The 17115-nt window shown below is 39.9% G+C and overlaps 1 protein-coding gene across 1 annotated transcript; it reads right to left on the reverse strand.

Moving 5' to 3' along the window:
• Positions 1-606: 606 nt before the first annotated feature.
• LOC118981667 (putative MAGE domain-containing protein MAGEA13P) lies at positions 607-1648 on the reverse strand. Its single transcript, XM_037038483.1, is given in 2 exon segments — positions 607-660; positions 662-1648. Coding segments are annotated over 2 exon segments (1041 nt in total).
• Positions 1649-17115: the final 15467 nt, after the last annotated feature.

Consider the following 17115-nt stretch of genomic DNA (forward strand, 5'->3'; position numbering starts at 1 on the left):
CAGGACACTTTTCACACCTGCTCCAGGTGGGAATTTATCTCTGTTTATTCATCATCCTAAAGGAACAGCTAAGAGCAATTTTCCATCCTAGGCTTTTTTCCTAACCTGTAAGACACACCTATAATAAATGAGCCATTGAATTGGTACTCATTAAAATTTAATTTTGCATATATTCTTTAATTAGCAAAGCCAAGCCAGGTATATGTTTAATTTTACAAAATAGCAGACTCGGATACAAGAACCCTAGAGTAACTATCTTACATTTCCCCCCAGTTTTTGATATAATCTATTTTATTGTTGCACTTACATTGTTAATTCCTATTCTAATGCCATGTTATCCTGCTGATCACAAAATGAGATGTAAGGTTCCCCATTTTATTTTACAAAACAGCAAAATTCTTATCCTTAAACCAGTTAAATAGCACTAAATACATGACCAATATCATTCACAAACCTGAACTCTGAAGCTAATCTTTTAAGAGAAAGAACATTTGAAATATAGCAAAAAATAAAAATAAAAATAAAAAGGTAAAATCTGCAATTCAACACTCTACTACATAGAATCTTGACTTCCCTCTTCAAAAACTGGAGAAATTGCCTCAAACTTTACTCAGGACAGAAGCTGCTAGACATGACACTGGAACTTTCACTAGCCATTGTGAGTAGTACCATCACTGGTGGCAGCACCGGCCTTGGCTTGCTGTCTCTCATCTGTCAAAGCATCCTCATACCAGCGTGGGAAGGCAGTAGGGTCAGCCCCAGTGACCCTGGTGAAAAACTCAAGAACTTTCATCTTGGTGGTTTCAGCATAGGCTCTTGGACCCCACAGGAACTCGTAGCGTGGAGGATCACTGTTGGGCACCTGCTGGCACTCCAGGTATTTTTCCTGCACTAAATCTTTGGTAATGAGCTTCCTGGGTTCCCCATAGATGAAATCCTCCTTCCCAGCATACACCCCAATCATATTCAGCACTTCCCAGATTCTCTCTTCTGGGGCACAGTTACCCTCCATAAAGATTATGCCCAAGATCAGTATCAGGAAGCCAGTCTTGGGCATGCCCTGGTCATCACTGACTATCCCATCGTAGGTGAGGTCTAGTATTTTGACAAGCACATAGGTGTGGCTGGTGGGGTCCACTTCCTTCACTTCAATGCCAAAGACAACTGCCATGCACTCACAGACTTTCTTGAAGATGTCAGGAAAGTGATCCTTGTACTCTTTGATGACACTCTTCAGCATTTCTGCCTCTGTGATGGGCTCCTGTAATACATACTTGGTACTCAGATATTTCACCAATTCAGCCACCTTCTTTTGCAGCCCTCCTGTGCAGGAGGACTGGGGATTTTGTGGAGCCTGTGAGGTGCTTGGACCCTCCTCTAGCCTGTTAGAGCCCTCATTTGATTTGCCTGACGGAATGGCTTCCATGGCAGAGGGGGAGGAGCAGGCTCCCTGGGAAGTCTGGGGAACACTTGATATTCCAGCAGCAAGCACAATCTTTGCAGTCTCCGGCATCAAAGGAGAAAGAGAGGAGGAGGAAGCTTCCTCCTCAGTTACAGAAACCTGTGTGGCTACCGGGCCTGGAGCCTCTTGCTGGGCCTCAAGGGTTTCTTTAGGCTCCTGGCACTGACTCTTTCCACTGCCAGGCATGATGACTTGTTTTGGGAGCAGCAAGCAGGAGTGTGAGCTGGAAGTGGGTGATGGGGTCAGTGGCCTGAGGGAAAGAGGAAGCATATGAGAAACACAAAATAGTCAGCCCTTCCTGGGTCCTCTCAGAGCGGTGAGAAAGGGCAGGTTTCTGTGGGGCCCTCTCTATCCTCTCAGCTCTGCCTAGAGGGCCTAGTACTCTTCTGATCATCACAGATTGGGCTATTTAGACAAAGGCCGAGAAGTCCCCGAAACCACCTATTTGCAAATGGAGGGAGAAAGAGAGGTTCAGCCTGACAGCATTTCCCTGGGCCCCCAGAGCTGACCGAGGAATTGGGGTGAATTTCTGTGGAGATTACGCTGGGTTCTCCGGTATACCCCACCCTCCTCCCCAAGGAATTCACATTTACTTCTCACAGGGAATTCTTACCCTCTCTCTTATATACACACCGGAAAATGCGGCCCTGAGCAAAGCTCCTATCACCCGTAAACCACCCACGAGGAAATACAGAGCACTGCAGTAGGCACCTCTGCCTAAGTTGCATGGGCCTTTAAAGGCTGAGAGCAGGAAATTTTTCTGTGAGCTCTTTTCTCTGTTAAGAGATCCCATCAGTCCTCCATAAGGGGCCTCTCCTTAAAATCTCACAGAGCCTGGGACACCTCCGTCTATGGAGTTAAGTACTCATGTGCTCATGTCTCAGAAAAAGCCTCCCTTTCCTCAAACTGCCAAGATGGCTGTCCCTCAAACTACCAAAATGGAGGGCCCTCAGACTCCCAAGATGGAGTCAGGACAACAATTTGCAGGGCAGAAAACAAGGGCAGGGTGGGGGCTGGGGCATCTTCTCTTAGCGATGAGAACTCCATTTAGTCCTTTCTCAGAGTCCTTACCTTAAGGCTTAGCAGGTCCACGTACTCCTTCCCTCTGCTGATCTGAATCCAGTCTGAAGCTTCCGGTCCCTCAGACTCCTGAGACCAGAAGTTTATGCACCCCACTTTTTCCAACTGTGCCTCTGCTCAGCAGGAATGACTGAAGGGGCAGAGCCTCAGGCTGAGGCCCCTTTTATCTATGGCAGGAGGTTACATCACCCCTCCCCTCTGGAGCCTCCCCTTGAAGCCTGCAGGGCCTGAAACTCCTCCCTCTGCTGACCTGAGTCCAGGCGCCTCAGAGGAAACCTTTCCTCCCACAGATTCCCAAAGCAAAAGTCCAGCTACAACACATCCGGGTACAATGCTTTGCATTTCTCAGGGCTCCTAGGAGCATAGGAGGGTTGGAGCCCACTCTATGTGGGATGGGAAAATCCTTCAGTTTTTGCCTTGACTTCTGCTTGAGCCCTTTTGTCTCCCTCTGCCAACCTGAGGCCTCAACCCCTCTCACCTCAAGACCCTTACTTCACCCAGATAATCATCACAGAAGAGGCGGGGCATCAGCCTAACAGGCCTGCATGGAGTCTACCAGACTGACAGTAAAGCAAGGTAGGTTTCTGTGTGGCTCTTTATGTGTTCTGGGTTGGGTGTTACCCTATCCTCCAAAAGGTATTCGTATTTTCTGACAGGGCCCACCCCCTCTCCCTTAAACCCCTATCTAACTGAAAAGCACATCACAAAAAATACAGAGAGTGTGGGTGATGTGGCCTGTTTCTGTCTGTTCTTCCTGTGGCCTCCCAGGGTTGAAAGCAGGGCTACACTTCTATGGAGCCCCTCTGTCTGGGTTGGGTGGCCAATTCAGCCCTCCATAAAGTTCTCACTTTTATATCTGGCAGAGCCTGGGATTACTTACTCTGCTGCTCTGAGTCTTGCCCCATCATATCAAAGGCATCACCTCCCTAGAAATGTGCCCTCTTTCCTGGTGAAAGTCATGGTCTACAACATCTTGCCATCATGTCCCAAGGTCTCCCATGCCTAACAGCTGGGGTAGGATGGACCTAGGGAGAAGTCTCTTCTGTAGTGGGGGTCCTTAGTCCTCCTTCAGAATCATTGCCGTGCATTGACTCCTGGCACTGAGTCTTCCTTCTATCTCTGCAGACCAGAGTCCAAACCAGGAGTGGAAGACAGCAGCCCGAGCTTGTCATCTTGGCACATTCAGGTAAGGCAATAAATCTGTAAGTTGTTTGAGGACAATTGACATATTTCCAACAATCTCAATCTATCAGGAAAATTTTATAGCTGCATCCATAACAATTGTGGACATTTTTGTGAAGCTTCTTAGGTAATTTTTAGATTTTAATGCTGTTACGAATGGGATATTTAAAAAATCATAATGCATTTATTATCCTACAGTTTGTCCATTTTCCTACAGACAAATAAATAAAAGTTTGCAGTGTCAGTGAAAGAAAGGGAAGTGCCTTTTTTAAAAAGATTTTATTTATTAATTTATCTTTAGAGGGGAAGGAGAGAGGGAGAGAAACATCATTGTATGGTTGCCTTGTGTGCGTCCCCTGCTGGGAGTTGGCCTGCAGGGAACTGGCCTGCAACCCAGGCATGTGCCCTGACTGGGAATTGAACCGTGATCCTCTGGTTCACAGGCCTGTGCTCAATCCACTGAGCTACGCCAGCCAGGGTGGGAAATGCCTTTTTATAAAATTTAATTTTATTCTTCCAGCTTTATTGAACTCTGCTTGACAAATAAAAATTGGATTTAAAGTGTACACTGTGATGTTAAATATGCATGTACATTGTGAAATAATTATAAGTAGCTAATTAGCATATCCATCAACTCACATGGTCACCATTTTTTGCGTGTGATGAGAACACATAAGCTTAACTCTCCTAGTAAATTTCAAGTACATGTTGGGGTACCCCCAAAACCCTGGAATTACCTTCTGGAGAATGGGCTATTTGTAGCATAGGCTTCGCCCCTCCCAAGGGGAGTGTTCCAGGAACCCATCTGTACCAGTGTACCAGCTTACATTGTTGTGAGAGGCTGTGTTTGGCTTCAGTGGAATGTTTTTGAAGACAGTATTGATGCATTTGTCCATTTCGTGGTGGGTAATTTACCTGCTCACACCGTGCTGAGCGTTCAGCAGTTTTTGACCCAAAATGGCATGACCCCTGTGTCCCACTCTCCCTATTTATCTGATTTTGCCCTGAGCAACATTTTTTTGTTTCCCCAGATGAAAAAAGTCCTCAAAGGGAAATACTTACCCAATGTGGAACAGGTGAAACAAAAAACAACAGAAGCACTAAAATGTATCAAAATAGAGGAGTTCAAATACTGTTTTGAGCAGTGGGAAAAAAAGTCTTGATAGTTGTGTTGCGTCAAATGGAGAGTACTTTGAAGATGACTGAAGTTTAAATATGTAAGAACGAATACACAAATTTTCATAAATAAATTCTGTTTTTTGGGTCCCCCCTTGTATGTAATAGAGTATGATTAACTATAGTCACCATGCTGTACATTAGATCCCCAGTACTTATTCAGCCCACATTACTGAAACATTTTACCCTTTGCCCCCCATTTCCTCACACTTCAGCTCCTGGCAACCACCATCCCAGTCTGCTTTTATGAACTTGATATTTTTAGATTCTACCTGTGTGAGATCATGCAGCATTTGTCCTTTTCTGTCTGATTTATTTCACATAGAATAATGGCTTCCACATTCATTAATTTGTCATGAATAGGATTCCTTCTTTCTTTTTGAAAACTGAGTAATATATTCCCTTACCTCTTTCTCCAGGGTGACACAAAAATAGGTTTACAGTTGTTCATGTGGAAAATAACAAGTAATAATACAATAATAAACTCTATGTTTCACATACTCACAACAGTAAACCTTTACCCCACCCTGTATGTGTATGTATGTGTATAAAGAAAATGAACATTTTCCTTACTCATCCATCAACTGACACTTCATTTTTATATCTTGGCCATTGTGAATAATGCTGTAATGAACATGGGAGTGCAAGATACCTGTTTCAGATAGTAATTTTGTTTCTTTTGGATATATACCCAGGAGTGGAAAATCTGAATCATATGATAGTTGTACTTTTAATATTTTTAAAAGGGACTTTTAAAAAAAGATTTTACTTATTTATTTTTAGAGAGAGGTTGAGGGAGGGAGAAAGAGAGGAAAACAGCAGTGCATGAGAGATAAATGGATGTGTGAGAGATACATTGGTTAGTTGCCTCTCGCTTGCCCCCAACTGGGGGAATGGCCCAGAACCCAGACCTTTCAGTTCGCAGCCAGCACCCCATCCACTGAGCCACACCAGCCAGGACTGTATTTTTAATTTTTCAAGAAGCTTACATAATGTCTTCCACAGTGGCTGTACCAATTTACATTCTTGCCAATATTTGTTATCTATTGTCTTTTAAAAAATATTTTATTTAATTATTTTTAAGAGAGAGGAGAAAGAGGGAGAGAAACATCAATTGGTTACTTCTTGCACACCTCCAACCGGGGACTTGCTCCACAACCCAGGCATGTGCCCTGATTGGGAATCAAAACCCTAAACTTTTGGTTTGTGAGATGATGCCCAATCCACTGAACCATACCAGTCAGGGCTCCTATCTATTGTCTTTTTAATAATGGCCATCCTCACATATGTAAAGTGATATCATTGTCGTTTTGATTTTCATTTTTCTGATTGGTGATGCAGAGCACCTTTTTATACACATGTTGGCCACTTCTATGTCTTTTTAGAAATATCTCTTCCAGCCCTGGCTGGTATAGCTGAATGAATTAAGTGTGGGCCTGCAAACCAGAGGATTGTGGTTCAATTCCCAGTCAGGGCACATGCCTGGGTTGCAGGCCAGTTCCCAGCAAGGGGCGCATGAGAGGAAGCCACACATTGATATTTCTCTCCCTCTCTCCTTCCCTTCGCCTCTAAAGATAAATAAATACAAAAATTCTTTAAAAAACACCAGTTTTAAAAAAAGAAATATCTATTCTGGTCCTTAGCCCACTTCTTATTCAGGTTATTATTATTATTTTTTTGCTACTGAGTTTTCTGAGTTCCTTATAAATTTTGAATATTAACCCCAAATCGTATATATGAATTGAAAATATTTTTCTCATTCCATAAGTTGTCTTTTTCTCTCTATTGGTTGTTTCTTTTACAATGCAGAAGCTTTTTAGTTTGATGCCATCCCACTTTCTATTTTTGCCTTAGTTGTGTGTGCTTTAATGAAAAAATTAGTTATTTATTTTTTAGAGAGAGGGGAAGGGAGTGAGAAAGGGAGGGAGAAAGGCATATCAGTTGCTTCTCATATGCTCCTCGACCAGGAACCAAACCCACAACCCAGGCGTGTGCCCTGACTGGGAATTGAACTGGTGACCTTTTGCTTGGATGACTGCCAACCAACTAAGCCATGTGGGTCAGGACAGTTGCCTGTGCTTTTGATGTCATATCCAAAAAATCATTGCCAAGACCGAGGTCTGTGTTTTCTTCTAGTAGTTTTAAAGTTTTAGGTCTTACATTTAAGTCTTTAACCCAATTAGAGTTGATTTTTTGTACTGTGTGAGATAGGGGTCCAATTTCAGTCTTCTGTATGTTGGATATTCCCTTTTCCCATTCCCAATCAATTATTGAAGAGATTATCATTTCCCTGTTGTGTGTTCTTGGCACTCTTGTTCAAGATCTGTCAACTGTAGATGTATGGACTTATTTCTGAACTCTTATTTCTGAATTTTGTTTCATTGCTTCATGTATCTGTTTTTACACCAATACCACACTGTTTGATTATATAGCTTTCTAATATATTTTGAAACCACAAAGGATAGTACCTCCATCCTTGTTTGTCTTGCTCAACTTTGCATTGTCTATTCAAGGTCTTTTTTGGTTCCATGTGAACTTTAGGACTGTTTTTATTTTTATTTCTGTAATGAATGCCATTGGAATTTTGATTGCATTGAATCTGTAGATTGCTCTTGGTAGTAGGGACATTTTTAACAATATTAATTCTTCCTATCTATGCACACAGAAGCCTTTCCATTTATCTGTGTGTGTTTATCTGTGTGTTTTTAAATTTCCTTCTTTGATGCTTTATAGTTTTTTAAGTATATTTTATTGATTATACCATTATGGTTGTCCCATTTCCCCCCCCCTTCATTCCCCTCCACCCTGCACACCCCTCCGCCCACATTCCCCCCCTTTAGTTCATGTCCATGTGTCATAAGTTCTTTGGCTTCTACATTTCACACGCTACTCTTGCCCTCTCCCTATTTTCTCCCCACCATTTATACTACTTATTCTCTGTACCTTCTCCCCACCTCTTCTCCCACTCCCCTGTTGCTAACCTTCCATGTGATTTCCATTTCTGTGGCTCTGCTCCTGTTTTAGGTTTCCCCTTAGTTTAATTTTGTCTTAGGTGTGGTTGATAATAACTGTTAGTTTGCTGTCCATTCACTATTCATATTTTCATCTTCTTCTTCTTAGATAAGTCCCTTTAACATTTCATATACTAAGGGCTTCGTGATGATGAACTCCTTGAACTTGACCTTACCTGAGAGGCACTTTATCTGCCCTTCCATTCTAAATAAAAGCTTTGCTGGATAAAGCAATCTTGGCTGTAGGTCTTTGGATTTCATGAATTAGAATACTTCTTTCCAGCCCCTTCTTGCCTGTAAGGTCTCTTTTGAGAAATCAGCTGACAGTCTGATGGGAACTCCTTTGTAGGTGACTGTCCCCTTATCTCTTGCTGCTTCTAGGATTCTCTCCTTTATTTTAATCTTAGGTAATGTAATTATGATGTGCCTTGGTGTGTTCCTCCTTGGGTCCACCTTCTTTGGGACTCTCTGAGCTTCCTGGACTTCCTGGAAGTCTATTGCTTTTGCCAGATTGGGGAAGTTCTCCTTTATCATTTGTTCAAATAAGTTTTCCACTCATGGCTGTTCCTTTTCCCCTTCTGGTACCCCTATATTTTGGATGTTGGAACATTTAAAGATGTCCTGGAGGTTCCTAAGCCTCTTCTCATTTTTTAAAATTTCTTCATTCTGTTCTGGTTGAATGTTTCTTCCTTCTGGTCCACTCCCTTGGTTTGAGTCCCAGTTTTCTTTCCACCACTATTGGATCTTTGCATTTTCCTTCATTTCACTTAGTGTAGCCTTCATTTTTCATCTAATTTGCACCCCAAATCAACCAGTTCTGTGAGTATCCTGATACCAGTGTTTTGAACTGTGCATCTGATAGGTTGGCTATCTCTTGGTTGCTTAAAGGTATTGGTTTTGGGGCTTGGATTTGTGCTTTTGATTGAACCATTTTTGGTCAGGTTGCACCTGTTAGGTGTGAGGGGTGGAGCCTTAGGTGTTCACCACGTGGGGCAACTCAAGTTGCTGGGTTGTGATGCTGCATTTTGGGGGTGGGGTCAGAGAGGGGGCAATGGCGTTTGTTCCGCACTCTCTCAGATTTTGGTCCTCTCTGCCACTTCCCACGGCTGACACCTTTTTAATCGGTGCTTTTAGGCTTTATTTACCATCGCTGGGACCCTGGTTGCATGGTCTGTCTTGCTGTTTTTGCTTAGGTGTTCACCAGGGCGGGGCAACCCAGTCTCAGTGTTGTGAAGCTGTATGTGGGGGCAGGGTCAGAGAGGGAGCAATGGTGTTTGTTCCTCATTCTCTCAGATTTTGGTCCCCTCTGCCACTTCTCACAAGCAATTTGGGCCCTTCTGGTTCTGGTTCCCAAGTGGGTAGGGTTGTGTATGTTCAAGGACCTTGTGGGTCTCTCCAACGAACTCTTCTGTGAGGCTGGGAGTCTCTCCCAGCACCTCAACCCCGAAAGTTTTTTCAATTGGTGCGTTTAGGCTTTATTTCCTGTCTCTGGGGCCCTGGGTTGCGTGATTTGTCTCACTGCCCATTTTTTGCCTGGTTTATCTGTGTGCAGGAATGTGTGTCCTCCGTCAGCCAACCGCCTTGCATGCCTCGTTCTCTTCCTGCACCGGGTTCTGCTAACTACCACCTCTTCCTGCCAGTACCCCTCTCCACCGGCTGCTGACTCCGCCCCTCTTACTGGTCTGGATGAATGGTTCATTGTTGTTGGGCTTTGGTACAGTTCAATTTTCTGTCTGTTCTGGTTATGTTTTTGTTTCTAAATCTTTGTTATCCTTAAATTTTGTTGTGCAAGGAGGTACAGTATTTCCACCTACACCTCCATCTTGGCTGGAAGTCTGATGCTTTATAGTTTTTAGTGTACAAGTATTTCACCTCTTCGTTTACATTTATTCTTAAGTATTTTATTCTTTGTGTTGCTATTGTGAATGGAATTGTTTTCTAATTTCCTTTTTAACCAGTCATTGTGTGTAGAAATACCACGGATTTTTAAAAGATTTATTTATTTTTAGAGAGGGGGCAGGCAGAGGGGGAGAGAAACATCAATGTGTGGTTGCCTCTTGTGCGCCCCCTACTGGGGGATGTGGCCTGCAAACCAGGCATGTGCCTTGACTTGGAATCTAACTGGAGACCCGTTGGTTCACAGGCCCCCACCAGCCAGGGCATACCATTGGTTTGTATGTTGATTTCGTATCCTTCAACTTAACTGAATTAAATTATTATATCTATCAGGTTTTTCTATTGAGTTTGTAGGGTTTTCCATATATATAAATATGTCATTTGAACTCAAAGAACTCCCTTTAGCATTTCTTGTAAGGCCTATTGATGATGAGGCCTAGTGATGATGAACTCCCTCAACTTTTGCTGGCATCAGAAAGTCTTTGTTGTGCCTTCATTTCTGAATGACAGTTTTGCCAAATATAGTATTCATGTTCATGTATTTCATTATTATTATTTTAATGTCCATGGAATAAGTAGTGATGATCTCTATTTCATTTTGATATTGGTAATTTTGTCTTCTTTATTCTTGGTTAGTCTGACTAGAAGTTTATTAATTTTATTGATTATTTCTAAGAATCACATTTGGGTTATTTTCCTGTTTTCAATTTTATTGATTTTTACTCTAATTACTCTTCCCTAAAACTTTGTTAAGTTGAACTTTCATTTTCACTGAGGTCAAAAAATATTTTAAATCTCTCTTTGGACTTTTTTCTTTGACCCATGAATTATTCAGAAGTATATTATATAATTTCCAAATATTTGGGGGATCCTCTACTTTCTTCTTATTTATTTTCAGTTTAATTTCTTTGTGGTTTGTGAACATACTTTGTATGATTTCTATTCTCTTAAATTTGTTGAGGTGTGTTTTATGGTTCTGAATATGTTCTATCTTGATAAATGTTTCACATCACTTCAGAATAATATGCATTCTGTCGTTGTATGGAATGTTTTATAAATGTCAAGTAGGTCAAGCTGATTAATAGTGTTGTTCAGGTCACCTATATCTCTTCTGGTTTTCTGCTTCTTTGATCTATCAATTACTGACAGAGTGGTATTGAAGTCTCCAACACCACTATAATTGAATTTCTCTATTTCTTTTTCTTATCTCTATCAGATTTGGCATTACATATTCTGACATTTTGTTTTTAGTCACATATCTATTTAATATTGCAGTATGTTGGAGAACTGACTCCTTTTTTAAAATAAGATTTTATTTATTTATTTATTTATTTACTTTTAGATAGAGAGGAAGGCAGGGAGAAAGAGGGGGGGAGAAACATTAATGTGTGATCGCCTCTCATGTGCTCTCTACTGGGGACATGGCGTGCAACTCAGGCATGTGTCCTGAGCAGGAATGAAACCAGTGACCTTTTGATTTATAGGACAACACCCAACCAACTGACCATGCCAGTCAGAGCCTGCAAATATATTTTAATGTTTGTAAATATTACTGGAGAAGTGAAAAATTAGGATTTTAATTTGTGTTTCACAATTGTTAGTAAAGATTGTTTTAAATACATATTGGACAGTTTTATTTTTATTGTAAATTCATTTCTGTTTGCTTCCCTATTTTGTATTAGGTTTTTTCTTTTCTTTATGAACCTGTAGTTCTTAATATATCCATAATGATATGTGACAGTTTTAGAGCACCTAACTGTGTGCCAGTAATATTTTAAACACTTTATATTTATCATTTTATTTATTCTCCACAGAACCCAAAGAGAAAAATAATACATTATCTCTATCTATCTGACCACAAAACTGAAGTACTAAATGATGAACAAACTTGCCCAAGGTCATATAGTAAGTGGTTGCATAGGAATTTGAACCCTGAGAGTTTGTATCCACAGCTTACTTTCTTTTTTTTTTTTAAAGATTTTATTTATTTATCTTTAGAGGGGAAGGGAAGGAGAGAGGGAGAGAAACAGCAATGTGTGGTTGCCTTTTGTGCATCCCCTGCTGGGAACTGGCCTGCAGGGAACTGGCCTGAAACCCAGGCATGTGCCCTGACTAGGAATCGAACCTCGATTGTCTGAGTTGCAGGCCCGCTCTCAATCCACTGAGCTACACCAGCCAGGGCCCACAGCTTACTTTCTTAATTGGAATTATATTGATTTTAGTGATTTATTTGGTAAGAAATAATATCTTTTAAAAATTCAGTAAACATATAGTCTTATGTTAAATCAGTTTGGAGCATGATAGAGATTGATTTTCCAGTTTCTAATGACCTAAAATAGAAATTTCTAAATATAGCAAGGTCCATGTTACAAATATCTTAAGATAAAATATTTAGAACTACATGTGCATGAACAAATCAGATTTTAAAAATCTGAACAGGTTTCTAGATACCTTCCAGATTAAAAAACACCCACATTACTAATGGTTGTGGATACCAAATTGGTAAAGGGAGGAAAGGGGAAAGGCTGTGAGTTCTGGTTAAAGAGCTCTTCTTGCAAAAATCTAACTAATTTTGTATTATATGCTGTTGTTGTTAGAGCAGTAAAAATTGACACCTTTATTGAGTCTTCTTGTGGCCACTGCTCTCCATTTATTTAAAATTTTAAAATAGCTTTCAATTAAAATATTATAATTTTATATATAATGGTTTTGCACATCTTTAATTGTTTTTTTTCTAGGTGTCTAGTGTTTTTGTTGCTAATATAAATACTTTAAATATTTAATTTCAATTTCTAAGTCTTTGTTGCTGATGTACAGAAATGAAATTGATTTTTTGTATGTGGATATCACTTTCAGCAATGTAGCTGAACCTGCCCATTCATTCCAAACAATGTCTCTTGGTTTTACTTATCTGTGATTAATGTGTCCTCTTGTTTTCCTTTCCAAACTTAACATCTTTTGTTTCTTTTTCTTGTCTTACAGTGCTAGGAACTCTAGTACAGTGTGAGTATGTAGGATACTGATCTGTTTCTTAAAAGCTAGGCTTGCATAGATTCACAGTGAATATAAGTATACTAATGGTATGATGAACGCTGCAGTTAATAAATCTCCTACCAGTTACGTAGCATTAGTATGTTTCAGGTACTGTTCTAAATGTTTTATATATGTTAGTTCATTAAATCTGCCTACAATTCTCTGAGGCAGAGACTAGTGTTGTCTTTATTCTTTAGTTGAGGGATCCAAGGCATAGGGAGAATATATTACTTCTTTCATTTCACATGGCTTGTAAAGGACAAAGCCCACACACTGTACTGGGATGCCAAACAGAATTAAAAAATTTTGGAATGTATTTACTTTAAATAGACAGAACTGTAATGTCACCTGCTTATAATAAAATGACAGTATTGATTATACTTTGAGGTTGTGAGAAATGTAAACAATCTTAAATCATACATATGTGGAAACATAAAAAGAGATCTACCAAGCTAGTTAATTATTTTTCCATCTTCCTTTATCTATGTAATTACATGCAGACAATGTGGGCTGGTTTCTTCAATAAGATGAGCAATTAAATACTAAATGGCCATCTAAAGTAGAACAATGATCAAAGAATAGTGAGTACACTGCTTGGCAGTGTGTAATAGTAAATATGTAGTGTATTTATTCTTGAAAGAGATTGTAATCAGGACTTTTACATACAAAGTCTTGTTAGTTTAAGAAAACTCACAATGGTGTTTTTAAAATTGATGTGAGGGCCGTGGCTGGTGTGGCTCAGTGGGTTGAGCACTGTCCTGTGAACCAAAGGGTCACTGGTTTTGATTCCTACTCGGGGCACATGCTTGGGTTGTGGGCTAGGTCCCCAGTAGGGGGCATGCGAGAGGCATGCTATTGATGTATCTCTTGCACATTGATGTTTCTCTTCCTTTCTTTGTCCCTCCCTTCCTCTCTCTCTCAAATTAAAAATATAAAATCTTTTAAAAATTGATGTGAGTTCACTGGCAGATCTTTTTGTTCATGTATAATTATACTTGGGTAGTATTTTTAAAGTAGAGAGGAGCATTTTCCTATCTGGAGCCTGTCAGAAGTGAAATGCCAGTGTTCCTTGTATAGAATAAGTCCAATTTGCATTTTTGTACCTCTGTAATGGAATGATATGTTGACAACTAACAATGTGAACTGGCTCATAGGATCTCTGAGTCATGTGATACACTTATTTATGACTTATAAGTGACAAGTTTTGTTTGATTACATTTATTCTGTGAACACTAAGGTTTTTACATAGGTGGCATTTGCTATCATGATGAAGTATAGCATGTACCAAACTAATTAAATGCTAATTATGAGAGATGGCAATGGGTGTGTATGGAACAGGAATTTCATAATCAAATTAATTTAGCCTCCCTACCCTATCCCACAACTTGATCATACTTCTGCCCAGTGTAAGATTGTTCTGGATGTCAATTCTTAGAGTTGTCCTATATCAGACCAATTTTAGATATTGCTCTTCTCTTTTTCCATCAAACACACAATAAATACACCTTTAAAAAGGAGTGTGTTCTTTATATTTTGTTCAGGTATTTTTGCCCTAGAAGAAAAGACAAACATGTAAGACAGCAGTAACAATACTGTGTATTAAGTGATAGACTAATGTAGAAAATGATATAAATATATAATAGAAAAGATAAACCTAGATCTTCTGGGAAATTTGGAAAGGCTTCAGAGAGATCGTGGCTTTTGGCTTGAAAATAAAAAGATAAATGGGAGTTTACTAGGACAACGGTCCTTAAGTACAGATTTTTTTTTAAAATTCACTTCCTTTTTTATTAAAGATTTTATTTATTTATTTTTAGAAAGAGAGGAAGGGAGGGAGGAAGAGAGGGACAGAAAGATCAATGTGAGAGAGAAACAATTGGGAGGGGGATTGAGGGACTGGGTGAAAAAAGTCAAGGGATTAAAAAGTACCAATTGAGCCCTGGCTGGTGTAGCTCAGTGGATTGAGCGTGGGCCTGTGAACCAGATGATCGCAGTTCAGTTCCCAGTCAGGGCACATGCATGGGTTGCAGGCCAGTTCCCGGCAGGGGACACATGAGAGGCAACCATACATTGATATTTCTCTCCTTCTCTCCTTCCCTTCCTCTCTAAAGATAAATAAATAAGATCTTTAAAAAATTTTAAAGACGGAGTACCAATTGATAGTTACAAAATAGTCATGGGAATGCAAAATACAGCATAAGGAACATAGTCAATAATATTGTAATAACTATGTATGGTACCAGGTGGGTACTAGAAATATCAGGGAAACACTTTCCTGTTTTAAAGATTTGTTTATTTATTTTTAGACAGAAGGGAAGGCCAAGAAAAAGAGAGGGGGAAAAACATCAGTGTGTGGTTGCTTCTCACATGCTGCTAGCTGGGGACCTGGCCTGGAACCCAGGCATGTGCCCTGACAATGAATTGAATCAGCGACCTTTTGGTTTGCAGGCCTGTACTCAATCCACTGAGCAAAACCAGCCAGGGCAGTACAGATTACTTTTTAAGTCAAGGGTATGGTTGCTCTCTTAGTGTTCTGCATCATTAAATCATCCTTCCACCACTGACTTTTTTCTTGGCCTATTCCACTGTACTTTGTTTCCATGATAAATAAATTCTGCTATATCCAGAACTTCTACATAGAATATTTTGCTCTCAAGACATGCAGAAATCACTGACAACTGTCTCCCAATACTTGTCATCTGAACTGTAAACTCATACATATGCAACTAAATACTGGACATTTTTACCTGGGTATTCTAAAAGAAACCTCAAATTAAACATATTGAACTCTTCCCCCATCCCCAAATATTTGCATAATCTATTCTGGTAATGTTCACTTCTTAATGACTGAAGACAAACCTAAGAGTCACATACAGAGCCTTATAAAAGCAAAGAAGAGGGAATACCCTAACTCTGCCTTTGGTAGCTTGAGAGTGAGCATTAGGGAAAACTTCACAGAGGAAATCATGGTGAAAAGAGACCTAATGAATAAAAAAAGAAAGTGATAGGTGTTGAGAAGAGACAACAATGTATACAAAATACATGCATTTAAGAAACTGGTGTGTTGAAGACTTGCAGCAGTTATATGATATGTGAAGTTAAGAATGTAGAGGCAGCCTCCTGGCTGATGTAGCTCAGTGGATTGAGCGCGGGCCTGCAAACCAGACGATCGCTGTTCGATTCCCAGTCAGGGCACATGCCTGGGTTGCAGGCCAGTTCCCGGCAGGGGCCAGCTCCCAGCAGGGGATGCATGAAAAGCAACCATACATTGATGTTTCTCTTCCTCTCTCCTTCCCTTCCCCTTTAAAGATAAATAAATAAAATATTTTAAAAAAAGAATGTAGAGGCAGAATCACATTCAGGAAGAGGGGAGACAGGTAGCTGCACAGGGTGTCACCCTATTGTGGGTGCTAAAGCATTACAGCGTTAAATAGTAAATGACATTGGTTCATTTTTCTATCTACAGTTTATTATATAACTGGCAAAACATAAATTGGACTCCTTTTGATGGAAATACTAGGTATCTTAAGTAGAAATAAAAATGCTCCTAGTGGTTCTGACTTATCATTGCTGATTTTTGTGAAACACACTTGCAAGTTGCAGCCTCCAAATACAGGCGCACAACTAACCCAAGACTAGTCAGAGGATAGTCACCTAAATTCAGCAGCAAAGTATAGGGCTATTTACTGTGTTTTGAGTAAGAAATTTAATCTAGTAGTTACATTCTAAATTGTTCACTATGCCTCCCAATAAATTGTCAGGATTTGGAAATTGTATGAATAATGTTAATGGCATTGATCTTTTACCTTAAACATAAGAAAATTTTATAGGAAATTCATTTCTTCTTACCCTTACCTTTATAAATGGTTGAAGTGTTTAAAGAATATTGACTTGATCGGGTGCCAAATTATTAGAAATACTGGGGATACCACTTTTTATCATTCTAGCTCTGAATACAGGGGAATAATGAAAGATGAGTCTACATACATCAGCAGGGGACAAATAAGAGCAGGCCATATAAGCTACATAAAATATGAAATTTATCCTATGTGTCATTAGGATTCACAGAAAGGATTTAGCAAGGGATTGGTATAATTCCATTTACATTTTCAGCCAAATCACTCTGCCATCCATACAGAAAATAGCTTGATCAGGGAGAGGAGGGACAACAATTAAAGGCAAGAAAACTACTTAGGACACTATTGACATAGTCTATGTATGATGAGGTACTGAATTCATCAATGCTTGCAGGAATGAAAAAGACATCAGAGATTC

Source organism: Sturnira hondurensis, unplaced genomic scaffold (genome assembly GCF_014824575.4).
Source record: "Sturnira hondurensis isolate 20B ecotype Veracruz unplaced genomic scaffold, ASM1482457v3 Scaffold0002016, whole genome shotgun sequence".
Taxonomy (NCBI): domain Eukaryota; kingdom Metazoa; phylum Chordata; class Mammalia; order Chiroptera; family Phyllostomidae; genus Sturnira; species Sturnira hondurensis.